This window comes from Pseudochaenichthys georgianus, chromosome 22 (assembly GCF_902827115.2).
Source record: "Pseudochaenichthys georgianus chromosome 22, fPseGeo1.2, whole genome shotgun sequence".
In the NCBI taxonomy this organism is placed as follows: Eukaryota; Metazoa; Chordata; class Actinopteri; order Perciformes; family Channichthyidae; genus Pseudochaenichthys; species Pseudochaenichthys georgianus.
In genome coordinates this window covers 10,562,705-10,585,749 of record NC_047524.1, presented here as the reverse complement: position 1 = coordinate 10,585,749, position 23,045 = coordinate 10,562,705, and the positions used below count along the sequence as shown (strand labels likewise).

General features: G+C 42.1%; 1 protein-coding gene across 2 annotated transcripts in view; it reads left to right on the top strand.

Annotated features, from left to right (window-relative positions):
• Window positions 1–23,045, top strand: part of aqr (aquarius intron-binding spliceosomal factor) — a 51,160-nt gene that overhangs the window by 9,356 nt on the left and 18,759 nt on the right. For both annotated transcript variants that reach the window (XM_034111397.1, XM_034111395.1), the window contains exons 12-27: window positions 1,051–1,167; window positions 1,285–1,398; window positions 1,724–1,827; window positions 4,463–4,565; window positions 6,192–6,312; window positions 6,739–6,880; window positions 7,381–7,559; window positions 8,561–8,728; window positions 10,914–11,083; window positions 12,003–12,244; window positions 12,416–12,565; window positions 13,007–13,076; window positions 14,384–14,494; window positions 15,056–15,165; window positions 18,479–18,614; window positions 20,224–20,433. In XM_034111397.1, coding sequence (XP_033967288.1) covers window positions 1,051–1,167; window positions 1,285–1,398; window positions 1,724–1,827; window positions 4,463–4,565; window positions 6,192–6,312; window positions 6,739–6,880; window positions 7,381–7,559; window positions 8,561–8,728; window positions 10,914–11,083; window positions 12,003–12,244; window positions 12,416–12,565; window positions 13,007–13,076; window positions 14,384–14,494; window positions 15,056–15,165; window positions 18,479–18,614; window positions 20,224–20,433 — 2,247 coding nt within the window. The remainder of the gene's footprint in view (window positions 1–1,050; window positions 1,168–1,284; window positions 1,399–1,723; window positions 1,828–4,462; window positions 4,566–6,191; window positions 6,313–6,738; window positions 6,881–7,380; window positions 7,560–8,560; window positions 8,729–10,913; window positions 11,084–12,002; window positions 12,245–12,415; window positions 12,566–13,006; window positions 13,077–14,383; window positions 14,495–15,055; window positions 15,166–18,478; window positions 18,615–20,223; window positions 20,434–23,045) is intronic.

The window sequence follows — 23,045 nt, the reverse complement described above, 5'->3', positions numbered from 1 at the left end:
TATCTAGACTGAAGACACATACGATGGTTGCTGTTGTTGCCTGCGCATATCTCCTGTTTCTAGCAAAGGAGCCGAATAGATTTCCTCTGGCTGTGGTGCTGACAGGCCGGCCTCGCTGTTCCTGGCAGCGGCTAGTGGCCGGCCAGCTAAAAGTCTCCAGAGACATCTCCTGTCCTTCAGCGCTATCCTTTTACAAAGCCTCAGTAGCTTGAAATCCATACTTCCCCTCTCTGATGACGACCTGAAAATGAACACAGGAAAAAAGATCCTCGTTTTCATGTGTCTTGTATGCCGACTGTCAGTGCTGTGTTGAGATCAAAGATGGCTGTTGGATATAAAGCTATCCGTTCTCTCCGTGTTTGGGTATCGCTTGCTGCACCTGCTCACTTTGAAGATCTGTTTTCAATGAATAAAAGAATGGATATGACGTTTTGTTGGTGCTTTGCATTTCAGTATTCCATTTCATATTCTTTTTCACAATGCCGTTTTCTTCTGGGCAGTTCTTTCTTTCTGCCTTTTTATACTATGATAGATTGAACCTCTGTGTGCACCAGACATTCTATCTCTTAGGCTGTCAGTTCATCAACATGTACCGTAATTCTTTGTTATATTTTCACCAAAGCGGCCCTTTCATCTCATTTTGACAGCTTTCCCTATTACTTGCCTTCATGTCACGCATGCTTCAGCAAGCACATGAATGATGTCTCGAGAAGTGATCTTCACATATCACTGCCAGCCTGCCCTATTGTTTGCCTCTCTATCATACGATGCAAAACAACCTCAAGACAAGAAAAGCTCATGGATCAATAAGATGTATGGATAATCATGGTCCAGATGCTGCGAAATGCTGTCGTTGTGGAGCCAATTGATTCGTGAAACGTCTGTACAATACCTAATTCTTTCCACCATCATGGAGGGCGATCTGAACCCTTTCCTGCACAAATGAGCTCGTCTTATTTTGATTCCGTCTACTGATAAAGAATGCTTTTTACACCGGATGTATTCAGGTATTTTGTTACAAGCTGTAAACGTGGTGTCTTGTGTGTTTAGGCCCTGCTGCCCACCAGGCGTTGGTTCAACACCGTGTTGGATGACTCTCACTTGGTGGTCAGCTGCCACCTCTCCAGTCTCGTCCACAGAGAGAAGGAAGGACACCTCTTCTGCCAGGTGCAACACAATAGCAGACACAAATACACTTGAAATGATTGTATGCTGAAATCAAACCACCTCTGCTCTGTTTTTTCACATGTAGAAGTAACTCGTATTGTTGTCTCCTCTCTGTAGTTGCTGGACATGCTGAAGTTCTACACAGGTTTTGAGATCAGTGACCAGACAGGAACTGCCCTGACGGAGAAAGAGATGACCACTCTGCACTATGACAAAATCCTCTCTTTGCAGGTAAACACTATACATGGATAAGGCCCGACATGCAGTGGCATTAATCAGCTGCCTGCTTCGTATTCAGGGTGTTCTTCATATAGTTCTTCTTTATGATGGAATATTTGGCTTCAATATAAAATGATACAGGCAGTGACCAAATTACATTTGTATACTTGTGACAAATTATATATGTCTTAAGTCGGTATTGTATATCTATCTATTGCCACACCCGAGACTGTTGCCATGTTTCCTAATACTTTTGGAGAGGCGTAATCTTGGTAAAGGCAATGCAGTAATATGTTTTAATTGTGGTCTGTTTTGCTTTGTGTTTTGTGTCTTGCAGAGAGCAGCATTTGCTCATTTCCCTGAGTTGCAGGACTTTGCTCTGTCCAACGTGGCAGCAGTAGACACTCGTGAATCCTTGACCAAACACTTTGGGCATCTCAGGTAAAGCAGAACACCATAAATCCATCAGTAAAAAAAAACAGATGTGGCGTTCAACCTAAAAGGTGTTAGCATGTGTTTTTTTTATTTGATCTAAACAGACTACTTGATGTGTAAACATACTGCATATAAAACCTTGTGTTGGTTCACCCTTTCTGCTTTTCATCATTCTGCTTCATATACAAGTACTTCATGTACGAGTGTACTTTATTTCTTTAAAAGTGTCATCATACAGCACTGTCAGTGGCCAAGAGTTCCATGCTTTGAAACCCTCCAGCAGATGATCTGACCTTTTATTTGAGGTTCTTTGGAGCTCCAGAAATGACAAACCCCAGTCGAGAAGCGCCCACGCAGACGTCCTATCTGGGCACTAAGTAGCAGTACAGCATCAGCACCATGGCTGCCTGACTTCCCTGCTAAATGGCAGCTAGTGAGCCCTTAAACAGGCAGCTGGTACCAGCCAGAGAGAGGGGCACGCCTCATTAATTTAATCGATTTGCAGTGGCTTGAGAATAAACTGTCTGAACAGCTGTGTTTGTCAGATCATATTAGCTTGCCAAAGAGCTAAAAAGCACCCTCGCTTTGAACTAGCCTGTGTGTGGGATATTTAACCTGTGCACATGCGTGAAGGGGAGTAAAAAGACATTGATTTAATTCTAACTTATAATTACTTTAGGGTTCTAATTGCTCTTGTCATTTTGATGTTATAATGAACATTGACCAACGCTTTTAGAAGGTCTTTAAACCACCAATGTTTTAGCTCTACAACAAACTTAAACGAGTAGCTGAATACTTGTTTGTTTAGTATGTTTTGTCTTTATTTGTCATGATTTCTCTGACCGTGTAGGAACAACATACATTGCCTCTTCGCATTTGATGTTTGCATATCCATCACCTCTTTGTAACTTCTTTAGTGGATTATAAATTCTTAAACCCCAAACTTAGTTTCTTTGAGTCAGGCTGAGCTGAATCAGGTAAAGACTTGAGCTATACCATCTCATGCATTTCAAGAGGCTCTGCTCCTTCTCCCAGAATTAGGGTTTTGAATATAGCAGGAACTGCATTGTTCCCTGCTCCACAACTGTCACCAAAGCAGCTCCTGGGTAACTCCAAATATGCCGATCAGATTTAACGAGGCACTTTTCATCCAAACAACTCATGCTAATGCCAGTTTATTCCAGCTGCTCTACCCACGGGCTAAGCTCCCAGTCACCCGCCGCTCCGCATTTATCCGCTAAGTCCCCCAAACACACAAACGCAGCATTATTGCTTAGTCTGCCCACACATATACACACCCATTCTCTAACACACACACACACACACTTTCAGTTACATAAAACATGTTAGTATGTGTGAGTGTCATTTCAGGCCAAAAGTGAATTGACTACGTGATCAAAGAGTATGCAGCACTTTGTGAAATGCTGGCAAAATTGAAGAGAGTCATCAAAAGCAAAAAGAAAGGATGTAATTGGGTCTGTGGATTAGCTCTTCAGCGTGGTACTGTCGTTGAAAAGGGTGTTTGGATTTGATCGATTACGCTTCTCATTTAATCCTGGTTCCTTTTCTGACGGCTTTATGTAAAGAAAATAAAACATTGCGAAAGCATAAACGTCCTCAATACTTAGCAGATTTAAGCTGCCGGGAAACACATTTTTGTCATGGGTTCTTTTTTTCATGTTGTGTGTAGCTAGCTGAATAAAACTGCCTCTATTGGACTAAGAATTACATTTAATTGACAAAAATACACTTTAGCTAAACAAAATGGCTTTTAAATAGCTGATCCAAAGTCTGAACAAGAAGCCTTTAGGTTGTTTAGTGAACTTACTGTAAACCAGTTTCTGTCATGTCCCCATCCTTACCTTACCCTGCCCCTAGCTCAGCTGTCAGTCATGACCTGGTCCAGTCATTTCCATTACTCAGAGTGAGCTCTTGTGCTGCTGTTATTTTGTTGCTAAGGTAAGGAATGTCCACATGACCTATGCCAGGTCATCCACTGAGCCACCAAACTGCTACATTGGCAGAATTGCCGCCCAACTGCCCCAGCGCGGCATCACAAGTAGCAGAATTGATGCACATTCACGGATTCAGCCGGTCAGGGCCACGTGTGGCTGTCACAATGTGTCCAGGCCCTGTCCTTCGTTGTGTACCAGACCCTGCCTGTGTCACAGTGTGTCAGCCTGATTAAAACAGGTCTGTATGCAGAGAGCCATGCCTCAGCTTTCTGAGAAGGAGATGGGCTTTGATTTTCATAATCCTGTCGCATCAGTGCTCCCCGGCCCCTTAACACACATGCTGACAGAGCAGGAGTGAGTGTCAAAGCAAACACAGGAATTGCTTTGTGCCGCGGTGCTAACAAGCACAAATAATTTGATAAGCCGGTGTATCTTCACACATAAAGTGGTGTTGCTGTAACCATTTGAAATGTCTTTCTGAGAAGGGGATGTCGTTTTCTAGGAGAGAGGCTGATCATGCAGTTTTTTTCTTTTTGGAAATATGATGCAATGATACCACAACCAAATGTTGTCATGATTAATCTTCACCATTGTCTTTGGAAACAAATTAATTACATCTGCTTGTTGTCATCCCTTATCTTCAATAGTTTTTCAGCTGACTAACCTCTTGTTTCTCTTCTCCGTAGTCCCAATACGCTCCACCAGGTGGCCTCGTATTTGTGTCTGCTGCCAGAGCTGCCTGAAGGACAAGACACCACCTATGAGAAGGAGGTTCTCCTTGAGCTTCTTGTAAGTGCAGTCATGACTTTAGTTTAGTGTCTGTTATACAATGCAAGTCTTAGGCTTCATAGTGGAAGGGTTTCCCTTGACTGTGACCGTCCAGATTGATGCCTTTAACTCTAAAATAGACGAACCATTTGTTGGACAAGCATGCACCTTCATCCCCTAAAGAGAAAGAGAGTGACCCATCATTGCCTCACAAAATCCTGTTTGCATTTGGATTTTATAGATTGTAGAGATAAAAACAAATGTGACCTGGATGGAAATGCAGAAAGGTACCAGTGACATATAGCGTGTACATTTGGGAAACCTTATGGCAAACCAAAGTTGCAAAATGATTATCCACAATCATTTTTAACTGAAAATATGCTACTTTTCCGTACATCAAATATATATTTTTTTTATCCTAGACCATATTTATTAACCAAGACATTTATTTATTACATAAGAAATGCTGTAATTGTATAAGGGAATGAAGCTATACTTCAGGCACTGTGTGCTTGTCAACCGGCCTTATAAAGACTGCATAATTGGTATTGGTACACCTCTACTAAGATGCTGGTGAACAGTTATTTTTCAGAACAATAACCGGCCGGTCAGCGCTGCGGCATAATAGGTTTTGTGTTTCTCATATTAAAGTCATTCAGCCCTTGACCTTGGAATACGTACAGTATCCCCTCTTCACTGCCCGTCCCTCTTGAATTGGCCTTCTAATCCAATTACTCCCTTATTTGGGCATTTGTGTGTCGTAGGGTAAATTGGACGAAGTGCTGATAACATAGAAATACATTTTGTTCTTACTTTTTTTATATTAAAAAAAAACTATAGCTAGTTTGATTGTCCTGTCTGGTTCCACTTCCCCTTGTTTCCCAGTTTGATTCTTTTTAAAACCCCCCCGGGAAACGACTGAAGTGTCCCAGCAGACACTCACACATGCGCTGTAGACCTCTTCATCTAAGTGGGTGTTTCAAGGCTGTCCTGCAGTTATTCATAATTACCCACTCAGACCCTCCCCAGGTCCTTTTCAGAGAAGCAATGGAGAAAAGCCATTTCATAATTATCTGATTAGATTGTTGCAGGAGACAATGTCAGGGGACTCATTTGTGTGCGCCTGAGGTTGCCCCCAACAACCAACATCTCTGAACGAGTGGGTTTAAGCGGAAGGGCCCACAGGGCTAGAACTCTGCCACAAGGTAGCAAAATAATTGTGCTTGCTCCAGGGGAAATAACCATAAATATGCTTAGGGAGAAGGGCCCATTGTTTTTGAGAAACACTCCTGCTGTTACACCACAGCCTGTGTTAAGGCTTTTATTTCCTCTGGAGGAACCGATGAACCGATATGTATTCTGATGTCAATAGTCCTCCCCTTGACATATTAGATATAATGTATGTGTGCAGAAGTGAATGCATTAAAATAGAGATTCTGCACACAAGACATGTTATAAAAAGGTTTCAGGTAAACTAGAGATTTACCGTGAGTATGATATAACATATTTTGAAGTGACCTGGTTTTGTTTTTTTTCTTTATTCCATGGTATGTGTTCTAGTAAGGGAGAAGATAAACATCAGGGACAATGAAACATGTGTAATTCATCTAATTTCTCTCTGTCTCTCTTGCTGTCTGCAACACACAGGTGTCCCGTCATGAGCGCAGAATCTCTCAGATCGAGCAACTTAACCAGATGCCCCTTTATCCAACAGAAAAAATAATCTGGGATGAGAACATTGTCCCGACAGAGTACTACTCAGGCGAAGGTGTGTGTTGCATCTGTGAAATGTGATTTGGTTTGCATTACTGTGCCTGTTTTAGTCTAGGAACACGAGAGCACACATTCAAAAATCAGTTTTTGCACCCCACCCACACCTTGTTATCTCTTATCACTTATCTGGCACTGAACTGGCATCTCTCTCGGGGATTCCTCTTTAGTTGTCAAGGTCACCTTTAAAAACTCTCGGCGCAAAAGCCCTTAAGCATACTTTGACTGTAACATATAGACATTTAGCCTCTGTAGAAGCAACAATTCAAACTGTTGACATGTTGAAGATGTTGCTTCATAAAATGTTGGTCATTTTGTAATTGAATACAAACACAAATGATGAACTGATTATTGTATGTTATTACTCAAAAAATGTGAATAATGTTAACGCTGTCTCTTTCTATTTCTCTCTTTGTCTTTTCAGGCTGTCTAGCACTACCTAAGCTGAATCTCCAGTTCCTGACCCTCCATGACTATCTGTTGAGAAACTTTAACCTGTTTCGTCTAGAGTCCACCTATGAGATCAGACAGGACATAGAAGATGTGGTTTGGCGTATGAAACCATGGTGAGGGCTTTCTACAGAAACATATCTTTCTTGTATGCTCATATTGTCAATATGTAGGGTAAAACGCTAGGAATAAAATACTATACAGGAAGTGGTTAAAAGGTTCATGTGCAATAAAATGAGTTTGAATATCATCATATACAAGTTATATGTTTAAAATAGGATTCTCGCACACTGATGAGCATCTTTGGTTTCTCTTTCTAAGTAGAACAAATCTCTACAGCACACTTTATAACATCTTTTTAACATCAATGAATAAAGGTCCTTACCCTGTGTCCCCCTTTCATTTGATTAAGTGGCATTGCGGATTGATAATGTTTTATTAAAAGACTGGTATTTTGTAAACCACATTTGGAAACTGCATGCTTAACATAATACGTGCTCCCATTATGTCAACTTGTTTGTTGTTCCTGCAAAAGTAAATAAGTAAGCAGTAGTGCCATGTGACAACAGCCCACAGCGCTTGTCTAACTTCTTGTCGTGTCTGTCCCTTTACGCAGGCAGTCGGAGTACGGCGGAGCGGTGTTTGGGGGCTGGGCCAGGATGGCTCAGACCATCACCGCCTTCTCTATAGTGGAGGTTGCCAAGCCAAACATTGGAGAGAGCTGGCCGGCCCGTGTGCGAGGGGACGTCACTGTAAATCTGAATGTACAAGATCATATCAAGCATGAGTGGGAAGGTAAAATGTTTTGTCAATACTTTTACTGTATTTGAACCAGTTTTTATGAAGGTCTGTCCACCATTTATATTGCTATCCTGCATTCTCAATCTATTTATAGTTACTCTAATGGGAAGGGAGAATTAACAACAAAGTATTGATTACAAAACACATCCTCACACACTTCATGCCTATTAAATCTGATTACCCTCCATTTCATTTAGACCTGCTACACATTGTCTTCCCTCTATATTCCCTTATTGTGTCTTCTAGGAGTCCTAGTACCACCATAAACCACCATAAAGTCTTCCCTCATCCCACTGGGCCTTGACTCATGACCCTCACCTGCCTCATGTCTCTGTGAAGACATGTTATTTCTGGGTAGCCTCTCCAACTGAGCCGTTTTGTTTTCTGATCATTTTCCTCTCCGTTTCTCAATGTGGCTGATAAGGGCACTGTAGATAATGATTACAGTAGCTTGTCAGCCTTGAAAGACATTGATTCACTGGGATGCACATGGATGCGCAAGGAAGCCGTCGGCAAGCTGACTGCCATAGCTCTCCGGAGAAAGACATAGGATATATTCATACACTAATGTATGCCAATGGGGTATTGCACTGATTAATGTAGAAAGGAAATGGGCTCTTTCAGTGGGCAAATGCTGTAGAAGTAATGAAGTGATAACTGGCTAAAAAAAAGTAAGCCTAATGTATCCCAAATTGATGTCTTAATTTCCTTCAAACCCAATTGTATGGTTTCACTTTCTTTTGTGTAATTTCAGTGAAGGAATGGTGTATTTCCTCATAACCAATAGCTCTTACCCCATCATATAATTAGAGCATCATGTTTTATAGATCAGGCTAATGCTGAAAGGGCAGTTTCTCTTGCACCTCCACTCTCCCCCAACACCTTGTCTCACTCCCTGTCACTTCTCTTTCTCCCGGTGTCCCCTCTTTGTCTAAAACCCTTATTTTCCTTTGTTCTTTCTCTCTAACCCCTCTGTTCATCCCTTTTCCCCATAGGGCTGCGGAAGCATGACGTTTGCTTTCTGATCACGGTGCGCCCCAACCTGCCCTACGGCACGCGCTTCGACCGGCGCCAGCCCTTTGTGGAGCAGACGGGCCTGGTGTACGTGAGAGGCTGCGAGGTGCAGGGCATGCTGGATGACAAGGGGCGCGTCATTGAAGAAGGTATGATCCTGTGTGCTCCTGCCCACACACACACACACACACACACACACACACACACACACACACACACACACACACACACACACACACACACACACACACACACACACCCGACATCCACCCACCCGTCAGACCTTCTGTCTCCCCAACCACAGATCCTGAGAGAGGGTCAGACTGGTGTTGTCATGGTGACAGTCACATTGAGACCTGACCTGTTCACATTAACATTCCATTAACCTGAGGTCGACAGCAACACCTGAGAGATTTGGACCCTACCCTCTCCTTCCTTTATTGGATTTAAGGGAAGTGTTGCATTGGCTATACGGGGCATTCGCTCTTCCAACAAAGTTTAGCCAGTTCTATTTCTAAGCTGTTGTATTTTGCTAATAGAAACATTCTGTTTTTGTCCACGCGTAAGGAATCCCTACATATCAAATTTAAACTCCTGGTCTTTCCTTGAAATTAAAATATGTTTATACAGCATCACAATCTCCTCTGTTTCACTGACATGTTTTTAACCACAGCCCAAAGCATTCCCTCGGAGTCGTCGGTTCACCTAAGTTAGTTCGCAGCCCTGCTATTCTAAGCCTTGGCTTTTGTCCCTGTCAGAACATGTGTCCGTACACTGAAGCTCCCTTTCCCCTATCCTCTCATCTGTTTGGATTAAATATGCAGAGGGCAGGGCTTTCTAACTAGACATGCAGCCTGCAGGGAACATGCCCTCAGATTGTTGGCTTGGTTAAACTTTCAGATCCCCAACGGGACTAAGTGGTACCCAAGGTAACTGGGTGGATGGGTTGGACATAAATCATTGGGCACTTGAAGGCGAGATGCAAGCTGAGAAGTGCAAAACAATAGGGCTTAAATACAGAATATTTGTAGGAAATATCAAAACAGTTAAATCTAAATGTGTATTGATTTAATCCAACATTTTAATAACTGACAGCATAACACAATACCTACAATGGCACGTACATCAATCAATCAATGTTTATTTATATAGCCCAATATCTCAAATGTTATATTTGTCTCAGTGGTCTTCACAGTGTGTACAGAATATCAGTATGACAATACGACACCCTCTGTCCTTAGACCCTCACATCATACAAGGAAAAACTTCCGGAGAAAACCCACAGTTTAAAGGGAAAAATGGGAGAAACCTCAGGGAGAGCAACAGAGGAGGGATCCCTCTCCCAGGACGGACAGACGTGCAATAGATGCCGTGTGTAAATTGAAAAGATAATACATTTGCAACATAGGTAGTCCAAATGTTTGGAAATGCATGTGTGTATAATAGGAAGATGAATCCACGAGGATATCCATCCGGGACCTATGATCCAGGACCACAGCCACGACTCGCGATCCAGGGCTCAGGACCGCAGGATCATCCATGACTCCGGATCCCGGCGTATATAGACACCAAAAAGAAAGACATTTGGGGAAGCTGGGTTAATCGGAACATGAGAGTACACAGGTATAGACAGAGAGAAGGAAGAAGTAAGATGTCCCCCGACAAACTAAGCCTATATCAGCAAAACTAGGGGCTGAATCTAATCAGCCCTAACTATAAGCTTTATCAAAAAGGAAGGTACTTGTTTTAACACACCTTGGCCCAGCTGTCCACATTGTTATTCTATGCCATTGAGGGTGTAGCTTCCACCCGTAAGCTTTCATACTCCTTTTAGTAAGGGGGATTTGATCATCCACCATAGCTGTACACGTGTGCACACAGACAGACATACACATAGATGGTCTCACACACACATCAGATGCCGAAGGGATTGAGTTTCACTTTCCTGCTCTGTACCCTGCAGCGCCATACAAGAATCTATTTAGACATCTGTGAAAGCTGCACTTGCTGCAGCACACAGGCTCCCTATGGGGGAAGCCTTAAGCATGTGGCCTGTCAGTCAAGCATCTATGTAATTCCTGTTCATGGGGACTCGCAGAACTGTAGCAAGGCAAGCGAGGGTGAACTCTCTAAGTGTTTTGTTTAGAATGTAAGGATGGATATTGTTAAGAAAATGGTGTTTTCGCGTTTAGCACTTAGCCATTGTCTGTTGGTTTCCATTATACTGTTAATGTAACACCGTTCGAAAGAATTGCATTTAGTATTGTTTATCACTTAAGGTTGTCATTACTACATTGGTGTAACACTTATTCCCCGCCAAATTCTCTGCTCTAGGACCCGACCCGAAGCCTAAGCTGCGAGGAGACGCCAGAACCTTCCGTGTTTGGCTGGACCCAAACCAGTATCAACAGGATATGACCAACAGCATTCAGAGCGGCACAGAAGACCCTTACGAGTCTTTCAACGTCATCATGAGACGCAAACCCAAGGAGAACAATTTCAAGGTTCAGACTATACGCTAAAGCACACACTATGTTGTATTGAGTAGTTAATCTACAGACCATGAGCTCTGGTCCTGCCAACACCACCCTAGAGTGATGTATCGCACATATTACACTCTCTTGGGTGTTGTAGCTATAAGGTTGGGGCCAGGGCAGTCCTGAGATTACCACCCACTCAAGCCCCCCCCCCCCCCTCCCTGATCCCAATGAGAGACACTTCTCACTGGATATTCATGTGTTGTGTACCCCAACCTCGCCCTAACCTTTAAGCATTCTCCTGTGGCATCAAGCCATCAGTGTATATACTAATAAACCATTGTTTATTGTCAGTATAACATACAGGTGCCAACAGCAGAGAGGTTAATATATGTAGATGTTATTGCAGATATTAAAAAGCAGGTCATACTAAAGTTATCCATGTAAATGTGTGAAATTTTTGTTAGATATACCATCTGTCTTTTGTTCTACTTATTTTTGTTTTGGATGTTAATCATTGCAAAAAACTCTTGCTGTTTATCACATCTTTTTATTTGAGAGCCTCTTATTACTGCTTTCTCAAAACTGCTATTTCTAATTCGGCGCACGCATTCCCGTCTTTCACAGACAGGAAAATGGCAGCTTATTTTGAAGTGTTTTTTTGTAATGAATTTCAAATGAGCAGGAACTAATGGGTATTCAGGAAACATTCTTCTCCATCTTTGATGTGTGACATAGATAGAAGTAAACGCGTTCCCCTACCCGGTGTTTGATGTTCAGGGTATTAGACAGTTTGCAGTTCATTAAAATATAATTGACAGACATACAAATTACCTGCTGTCCCATCAGCCCACCACAAAGCTATTCTTATCCAGCTAAAACAGCTCTTGTGGGGGTGTTGTGTATTGTCTGACGACGCCCACATTTCTCTGTCTCTTGGTTTTAGGCAGTGCTGGAGACCATCAGAAACCTGATGAACACCGAGTGTGTGGTCCCAGATTGGCTTCACGACATCATCCTTGGCTATGGCGACCCAGGCAGCGCCCACTACTCCAAAATGCCTAATCAGATCTCCACGTTGGACTTCAATGACACCTTTCTGTCCCTGGACCATTTACGATCGTGTTTCCCTGATTACACCATCAAGGTCACCGAGGACGACCCCGAGCTGCAAGTCTTCCCGTTCAGGTGAAAGTCAAACATCCAATAATCACATCATTAATACAAGTGTTATTGCTGTTGAACGACCTTCTTCAAAATAAATGTATAGGCTAATTACCATGTTTAGATACGGTTAATAATATATATTGCATTATAGCATATTATATTTTACTCACCTTCTTCCTTTTGCTTTACCAGAATCAAGTTCCCAATCTCCAAAAAAGCAGAAAAAGGGAAGAAAAGAAAGACTGATGAACCAGAAGAAGACCAAAGTGAAGACAAGACCTTGATTGTTGAGCCCTTTGTCACCCCCAACCGCGGGCCATATCCCTACAACCAGCCCAAAAGGTGAGAGGTCACTGCCCAGTTTCAGGGTTCTCGTTCACAATAAAACGATAAAGGGGGTCAAAGTTTTTTTTTACCTTAAATATACCATACTAGTTTGAGTATAAAGAAATGGGGACTTATTATGTACTAGACAACACTCATTTGATTTGTTTGTCTCCATGGTGTTTCGCAGTTAAAGCTGCAGAGCAAATATTTGTTTGCTAACTATAACACCAAATAATAGCAAATTAAAGATTCATCTTGTAGTGTTTGAGCATTTCTGAATTACACTTTGATATTTCAATCTTGATATAAAGACCTGATTTAACAATCTTTAAAGATGCAATACAAATAATATTTGGAGCATCTCTTTAAAAATAGTGAAAGAATGCTGTCAAGGATATTCAGTATTTCCAACTAATTACAAGATGTATTAAAATAAGCAATGTTCATGTTTTACAGGAACACAATTCAGTTCACTCCTACTCAGATTGAAGCCATTCGGGCCGGGATGCAGCCAGGCCTCACCATGGTAAGCATTCAAGACAGAGTGTACACACATAAACAATAATCGTGAATATCTGGTTTTCATGATATACTTGTGTAGTCACCCTCTCTATTTATGTTTGGAAGATAGCAGTACAGATATGATTAAACTTTAGTGTTTTGTCTCCAACTGTATTCTTTTGGTAACAGAATAAAATGAGAGTTTATAGTTGTGGACTAAATTAGAATAAGAAGCCATGTGTTTAACCCATCCTATATCCAGGGGTGGGATGCTCCACATTCCATATTTGTAACTATTAATCTTTGTGATATGCACCAAAGCAAATTCCTTCACCTTTAAATATGCTGTTGTAAGGTATCTCTATTTCCATCACTCTTGTAACGTGATGACACATTCCCCTAAAACCTTCTCTGTACTTTTGGCACTGCTGATAACATATTCAGCCACACATAAAATGACACGTATGACAGCTATGGAGTTTATACACACATCCACAGCTCTGTCATTCCAGCCTGCTATTGTTAGCTGAAGAAACACACTGTTCTGACCAAAGTTATTTTGGTGTGCTTGATTGATGTGGTAGTTGGAAGAGTTATTTATTATACAGCCAGCAGAGGAAAGTAGGCTATTATCAGGGTCGTAAAACAACTCTACATGATGCCTTTCTCCGCTCCTCCCCTCACCCCCTCTAACCTTCCTTGGCATATGTCATTAGCAGCCATAACACACACCACCTCCCGGTCTGCCTGGCTTTCTTGTAGAGCTCATTATCATCCCATTTATGCCGGAATATCTAATTGTACCCACTATTTTTGTTGAAATGACTCACCTGAGATGCCCACGCAAAGACCAACCCCGTTTCATGAATATGTATGTTGTAAATGAGATGCTGTTCGCCCACCAGTTCAGTAAATGTGTTGCTCAGTTTCATTATCATGGTGACCTGTATAAATAGATGATGCGCTACTAGCATTCAAACAACAAGTACAGAAGGGGAATAGAGAAAAACTCTTGCCTCCTGTATCTTTTTTTCCCATTTTCAGTATCTCTGTATATTTGCCCATCTGTGCAGTCACTGTGTTTTAGCATGCCAGGCAGCACCACAGCCTTGTTGCTTTGTGTATCTGAGCACGGCTAGCGATGGAGCACCAGCCTAGCCCGTTCTGACATGCACATGGCCTAGCTGTCACAACCACTAGGGTGTCTCCAGGGCAAGCGCCTATGCAATGTGACCTTACTTTGGTTTTTGCTCATATTATCTTCTGCTTCTTTCTGTCAAAAAATGTATTTATTTTCTCACACCTCCTTCTTCATTGGTTCTGTGTCTCTAGGTTGTTGGACCACCAGGTACCGGAAAGACAGATGTTGCCGTTCAGATCATCTCCAACCTCTATCACAACTTTCCTGAGCAGAGGACCCTGATAGTCACACACTCTAACCAGGTTAACTCACCACACACTACGTCTACATCCCAAAGAAAAACCATCTCCTCTAAACGTTTCCCTAACACCCTGTTTAAAAAGCCGTGCAGCCGTCTGGAGAATATAGAGCTTGTACTCAGAGCTGCCCATTAATCAGCCATAAGTCATATTCAAACCATAGAGGGAAAATTAAAATCTAATCTCCCTTGCGACCCGGACTCTCCTCAGTATTTAATCATAAAGTAATCTGCTGTTGTTTTACAGCAGTGGAAGCTTGCCAAAAAAACCTTGGCCACAAAAAGCAATAGCTGGATGTAATGATGAAAACCTAATGCAATAGTTACACTTTCGATTTATATTATTGATACAGGAATAGACATCTTCATCATAGCATGAGAAATACCTCAAATATATTACAAACAGCACTGTATGAAGAATTGGACCAAATACATAGAGGAAAAAAGAAACCGAAAATCCATAAGGGTTGTTATGAACCATCTTTATGAAAAAAGCACACACAAACAAATATATTTTCTCTGTCTGAACATGTTTTTTTTGTTTCCATGGTTCATTCTTCATCAGGCTTTGAACCAGCTGTTCGAAAAGATCATGGCTCTAGACATCGACGAGCGCCATCTCCTGCGTCTTGGCCACGGAGAAGAGGAGCTGGAAACTGAGAAGGACTTCAGCAGGTGAGGACAGCCAGGGGCAGGTGGCGAGAGAACACACACACACACACACACACACACACACATACACCAACACACACCGATAGATGCACCTAAACAAACAGACATGCAGATGTGGAAATTAAGACAAATTGAATGTATACCTGAACTATCTTACAGACTTATATTATAGTGCATAACAATTACCTTTACAGTTTGATCAAAGCAGTCAATACACACAAATGCATCCCAGCTGCTCACATACATAATTAGTCTGAGCAAACACAGTAACAGCGCTACTCGATACTCTCATATGCGAGCCATGGACCTGATTTATCTTCATTAGACATTGAAGGCCATTCCACCAGTGTAAGTGATCTCTCTCTGCAGCCCTGCACTCAGAGGCAGTTCCACTTGCTCTGCTCTGGACCATGTAAACTCACCTCATGCCCCATGGTAGTAGGAGGAAAGAAAACAAAAGAAAGGGGTTTGCTATAAATTCAACAGGGAAATAGCTATATGTATTGTGGGGGGAAATTCTGAAGCAATTGGAAACAGGAGCTTTGATGGCAAACACTGATGGTTTATTTGGAGTTACGGCCGGAGAATTTACAAGACAGGTGGTGTGTCAGGAGTTGACACAGCGGTTGCCAAACCAATTCTGCAGCTCGAGGTTTTAAATGGTTCGGAGTGTAATAATCAACATTCTTCATCAGTGAGACTAAAGCAATATGGACCCTGAATGCTATAACTAGAGCTCTCGTCCATAGAAAAGAATGTGCGCCAGGGAACCTTCGTCCCTGAACAGTAAACTACCTCATAGCGGCTTGCGCTCTGTCATAGACTGGCAACAACAATGCGCCCAAGCGGCTCCTCCTTAAGAGAGATAGCAGCAATACCCAAGGCCGTAGAACTACGCCATGGGAAAGGAGACAGCGAGAGGAGAAAATTATGAACTGTGTCAAAGGTTGAATACCTAAGCAAATTATTCCCTAACAGTTCCTCTCTTTTTATCAATTTTGATAAAAAAAAACCTATTTTAATAATAATTTGTTCAATACCCTAATAAATAAGGTTCTTCAGAAAGGGTGCAGGCATTCTACACATTGTTGCAATGGGAAAGGAGACGGTGAGAAGAGAAAATGATGAACTGTGTCAAGCAAATTATTCCCCAACATGTATTTTAATTCCCCATGCTCCATTAGGCCCTTTTTAATGAATACATAATCAACACTAAGACAAAGAAAATACTTGAATAAATGCACAAAGAAATACATAATTACATGAATAAATAATTTCAGGTTTAAAGACCTTTTATTAAATGTTTATTTAGCTCGGGTCAGGAAAAAGCCCTCCTTTATCTGAAGTGGCCACATTCTCTGACTGATTTTTTTTGTAACTTTTTTTCCTACACCCTAATGGACACACAATACACACAGTGCTGCTATTCTCCATGTAGCACAGGTGGCAGAGCCAAAACAACAAATGGCCTCAGACAGGAACCACTAGAGTCCTGTTAGAAGCCCCGGTAGTTCCCAGCTCTCGTGTGTGTGTGTGTGTGTGTGTGTGTGTGTGTGTGTGTGTGTGTGTGTGTGTGTGTGTGTGTGTGTGTGTGTGTGTGTGTGTGTGTGTGTGTGTGTGTGTGTGTGTGTGTGTGTGTGTGTGTGTGTGTGTGTGTGTGTGTGTGTGTGTGTGTGTGTGTGTGTGTGTGTGTGTGTGTGTGTGTGTGTGTGTGTGTGTGTGTGTGTGTGTGTTGCCTTGAAGGATAGTGACTCAGTCCTTACTACTGAGACATAGTGAGATGGGGTAAAGAGACGTTTGGGGGCAGTGCACTTTAAGCCCTCACGATATACTGGAGAAACAGAGACTATCTCAGATATCCAAAACATTTACGGTTCTTCATGACTGCTGCTATATTTAAAAAAACATTATCGGCCAGGACCTTCTTCTTTTTTTTTTGCTAGCAAAGCTTTTTACCAGGCACCTAGATATAAATAGCTCAGTGTCATTGAATATTAATTAAGTTTTTGTGCTGGTACTATTTAAAGTTTCCTCATAACCTACATTGTTAATTACCACTTATCCATCTGTGGCACTGAGCAAATTGTACCCTATAGCTCTTAGCAACACTTCCAGTGGAGTAAGGGAGGGGTGATGCATGTCTCTCATTTTGCTATACCCTGTGTATGACTCCTGCTCACTATAACTGAATGAATGGCAGGGCATGGAGTGGGAACTGGTGTCTGCACATTGAAGCAGTCTGTTACATACTTAAATTACCCAGCAACACTGACATAAAAGAGCTTTTGCTAGTAGCATTTAATATGTTCCCCCTGCCTGGCTGCCTACTAGCAACATGCAGACTCCACACTCCTTCCACCCCACTGACACCAGCGAGAGGAGGGAGCCGGAGAGTTTTAATTAACACTGTATATGAGATGAACGCCCCCCGAATGCTTAACAAAGGCAAAGCTGCAGCACCATCCATTAACAATGCCTCCTCTGCATTTTATGATGAATTCTGAGCGGTTCTAATGAGATTGCAGAGAGTGCATGTTTGGTTCTGTATAGAGAAGACCTTCACACATGTGTATGTTCAGTTGTAGACAGCTTGAATCTTTACCCCCTGGTAAAACAAAACACATTTGTGCACCTCTTTTTTCGGGTTTGGCATGTAAAGCTGCTTCACAGCTGTGTGTCTATTCTGGTTTTTCTGTCTAAGTAGCTGAATTCATTACAGGTTCGTCATCCTGTGAAGCAAGGTCACTCCAAATGTTATTTAATTGTATTCGGGCCAAGACGGCAGACCTCTGTCTTTCTTTGAGTTATCTGCTGACTGAGGATGTTTGCAAAGGGTCTTAAAATAGAATTAACCTCTAATATAACCCTGTGACCCCGCCCACTTCCTGTCTTCCTGTGTGCTGCATGTCTTGATACTGCTTTAAAACTGGATTAAGCTATACAAAAGAAACAAACCGTGAGCAGTCAAGAACATTGCCCTCTTTAAATCTATGTTCTCTTTTAGGTCGTATTTACAGTATAGTTTACTTTTAGATACTTTGCTTACAGCCTATTCCACAAACACTATATCCGTAACCAAAAATCAACAACACAAGAAGAGAAGGAATGTTTCCAAATAATGTCAAAGTCTAACCCCACCTTTAAAAAAAAAAAACATGATTTGATTATGCGTACACTTCTATAAAGAGACGGTTTAAACTCAAACATTAATCTTACTACATTGTATCATTCTTCACATAGGTCTATCTGTCCCTCTATGTAAAGGTAAAGGTGTTTTTAGATTCTTGACTAACAATGCTGTGTTGACTGTCTCCAGATATGGTCGAGTAAACTACGTCCTAGCCAGACGCCTGGAGCTCCTCAGGGAGGTGGGGAGGTTACAGGAGAGCTTGGACGTCCCAGGAGATGTTTCTTACACCTGTGAAACAGCTGGACACTTCTACCTCTACCAGGTAAGAATATAACGTGGTGTATGTTTCTGTAACAAACTGAGACATAAACTGTAATAATGCCATACTTCCTTTTTACCCACTTGGCAATGTTTCATATCATGTCAAATATTCCATCAGGCTCAAATAAAATCGGTAATTGAGGTTTAGCAGAACAAACCTTACAAATTAGATATTAATATTGATTTTTAAAAGGAAGTTCAGGGGATCCAGCAGATTTGGCTGAATGAATTACAATGGATTTGTGCCTCTCTCTTGTTCCTTGGACATGTCCATGCCAATCAGACCGAGACATTCTTAAAATATTCATTCCCCAGACTTGCTGCTTATTTTGCCTCGGCTACAATTATCCTGAAACGGTCTCAGCTCTCGCTGCTTAATCCTGCCACCTAATTATCACTGTTCTCTCAGGCTGCAGGAGAAATGCCACGGCAGACAATTACTAAGGTGCACCCCCGTTCACCTTTAGAAGGGATCTAAAAAAAGACATTATAGACAGTTTCAACATGAAGCAGTGCAGCTCCTGCCTAGCTCTCATTTTCAGGTGTTTTCATTACCAGGCTCAAGTTAAAATCCAACCTTACATTGTTTGTAAACTGACTTGCTTCACGGCAGTCATATTAGACCTATACTGTAAAAGCAGTGTAAAGCTCCCAGTCACATAGTTTGGAGTGATGGTAATAACTCGGTATACCCAAGCTCTAGTATCAGGGTTTATTTCTGATCATGTTCATGCTGCCATTTTTGCACTTTGCCAGGAATCTGTCAGTTGCCTCACACACACACACACACACACACACACACACACACACACACACACACACACACACACACACACACACACACACACACACACACACACACACACACACACACACCACTGTGGGTCCTCATTAATTTGATATCGCATAGAGACTGGACTCTCAAGTTTCTATGTTTATTTTAGCTCTGACGACTGGCCAACAATCTAGTTCTTTGACATTTGAAGATGTAAATGTCAAGAAGTCGTTGGAGTAGCAAATCTGTGATAATGAGCAGTCTTCTCCGTCAGTAATCAATGATCAGAATACACACATGTAGACATACTCATGTTGCGATGGAGATCCTAATGGTCCATATAGACGTATATTTTGACATGTAATTAAGCTGGTCCTCTCGCAGACTCGTTAGTGTTATCCATAGTGTTGTTTTTCATAGTGGTATTTATAGAACTAGGCTACCCCGCTGTTTGGTTAAAACGCTGTTATTAGTTGCTCAGCAGGGGCTCCTCTGTACAAGTGAGGCTATCTGTTCTCATTTGTGTATTCTTTTTGCTATGGTCAAATAATGAAAGGGAAAATACAGACTGAGCCATACAGAACACTCACTGTGTGCACAGACAACATTAAGGCAGACATCAGACAATCATCGACTCAGACTCATGCATACAAAAAGTTTGGTTCTATTGGAAAGCCATGTTTGTCTTAGTGTCAACATACAAAACATATATAGAAACCAAACCAAAAAAGGTGTCTTGGCATTTCTAGCAATCAGTATTCACATACTACAACACTGGGCTTTGTCTCTCAACATTCAGAGGGTGATGTATGTGTGCTTTGTCTACCCATAACAGGTGATATCTCGCTGGGAAGAGTACATGAGCAAAGTCAGGCCAAAGCAGAGCAAGGAGGTGGAGGTGCAAGCTGTGGCGGCACACTTTCCCTTCCACAAGTACTTCTCCAACGCCCCTCAGCCTGTGTTCAAGGGACGCTCATACGAAGAGGACATGGACATCTCAGAGGGCTGCTACCGCCACATCAAGAAAATATTCACCCAGCTGGAGGTAAGAACACGGTAAACTAGTCCGCTCGCTGCTGAGCAACACCCAGTGGGATGTGAGGAGGTTACTTCAGTGTAATACGGCAATTTGATTTATAGAGCGCATGTACCGTTTAATTCAATGCACTACAGCAACAAATAACATGCACAGAAGCACACATTAACTAAAGGTTAACGTGTGTACACACACACACACACACACACACACACACACACACACACACACACACACACACACACACACACACACACACACACACACACACACACACACACACAGGCTACGTTGGCTGATGATACTCGGACTATTTGCCATCTGTGTGTCCAGGTGTTGCACAATCTCCCATCTACAAATAAAAAGGCCTTCCTGTCCACCACAGTGACATGTTGCTGAAGGTTAGAAGTGGTTAGCCATCACATGTCCCTTTTGCTTCGTTCAAAGTTTGAATCATTATATAAGATGCCAATCAATCAATCAATCAATCAATGTTTATTTATATAGCCCAATATCTCAAATGTTACATTTGTCTCAGTGGTCTTCACAGTGTGTACAGAATATCAGTATGACAATACGACACCCTCTGTCCTAAGACCCTCACATCGTACAAGGAAAAACTTCCGGAGAAAACCCACAGTTTAAAGGGAAAAATGGGAGAAACCTCAGGGAGAGCAACAGAGGAGGGATCCCTCTCCCAGGACGGACAGACGTGCAATAGATGCCGTGTGTAAATTGAAAAGATAATACATTTGCAACATAGGTAGTCCAAATGTTTGGAAATGCATGTGTGTATAATAGGAAGATTAATCCACGAGGATATCCATCCAGGACCTATGATCCAGGACCACAGCCACGACTCAAGATCCAGGAAACAGGACCGCAGGATCATCCATGACTCCGGATCCCGGCGTATATAGACACCAAAAAGAAAGACATTTGGGGAAGCTGGGTTAATCGGAACATGAGAGTACACGGGTATAGACAGAGAGAAGGAAGAAGTAAGATGTCCCCCGACAAACTAAGCCTATATCAGCAAAACTAGGGGCTGAATCTAATCAGCCCTAACGATAAGCTTTATCCCTTATAATGCCAAGCATTACTTGTACTGTTTAATTGTCGATACGATTGCTGACCCCTTTTAAAAAGATAAGCGTAACAACAAAGTGAGGAAGGCAATTACTGCTTATCTTTTTTTACTCTCCCTGTCACTCTTTTTCGCACTCGTTGGCACTTACAAACACACGGCTGAATGTGTTATTCTCCCTTCTCAACCCATCCGGTGTTTTCTATAGGGATAACAATAACATTTCAGATTTATGGGAACACCAAGAAGGTCTCTGAAAAGCAATAAAGAAGTTATTGGCTGGAGGTAATATCCCAACACGTGTGGCGACCTTGATTTATCTGGCTGGCCTCTGTATCACTGCATCACAGCACCTCTCCCTCCTCCCGCTGCCTCACCCTTGCTGCAGTGAAACCTGGACACCCAGTAAGAGGAACTGCTGTCTGTGGCGCAGGGTAGACAAGGCAACAGTCTGCTGAATATGCTTGTCTTGTCTGACTTTTCAAATGTAAAAGCAGTTTTGAATAAGCTGTCTTACGAATATCCAAAGAATGTATTGCTAGCCAGATAGACAGCAAAGCATTGTGCCTGCTGGCTTCCACCTGTATACACGTCTCAAGTTTCCTGCAGACCCACCACATCTTTACCGCTATTTACTCGTTTTTTCTCTCTGCCCCCGCTTCTCAGTTTCAGTGAAACCTTCCCATCTTGATTTCACCCTTCAACCGCTCTGGAGCCATGGGGGTTAAAAATAGATCTCATCAATATTGCATGTTTTGATCGGTTTAATATTAATGCTAAAATAGTAACACATCAAATATTTATACCCCAGTGCTGTCCGAGTCGACTTCTTCCTTTCCTCTCTGCCTTCCATACCCCTACACAACTAGTGTGGCAAACGGGAAATAGCACGCATGTTTATTGTTTACCCGTATTCCCCCTCTGTCCTTCCCTCACAGCGTGGCTTTCAAAGTGCCGTGATATTGGACCTCTGAAGAGAAGGGATTTGTTGTTTTTCAAACTGGCCCTACATTTTTCATTCCAGTATAAGCTATGTAAGACAATCTGTGCTAAAGTGCTCCTCACGTTGCAGTTATTGAGCAGCTAACGACACCCGGTATACTCTCCCCAGAGCAGCCCTGTGGCTTGCTGACCTCTGTTCACCTGCACCTGGGGAAAAGAGACGGTTTCTAATGAGAAAAGAAAGCATGGGGATTTTGTTAACTGTATATTTGATAAAAAGGCTAGTAACTTGCCGATCATTTCATCATCTTTTATGATTCTCTTGTATATTGGAATAAAGGGAATGAAATGTAATCAAAAGTAAAGGTGATTTGAGCTATTAGAGGTGCTAAGGTTAAGTCACTTGCATTTAAAACACTTACATTTTTTTTTAATGTAGGTAGACGCAACACTGTATCGGTGTTGCATCTGATTATTGAACTCTGTTTTAGAGGTGGGATTACTTCACCCGAGATAATCACCTTATCCATCATCTTTGACCGTATTCATCCATCAATTTGTCAGAAGGCCATTTAGGTTTCCCCTCACAACC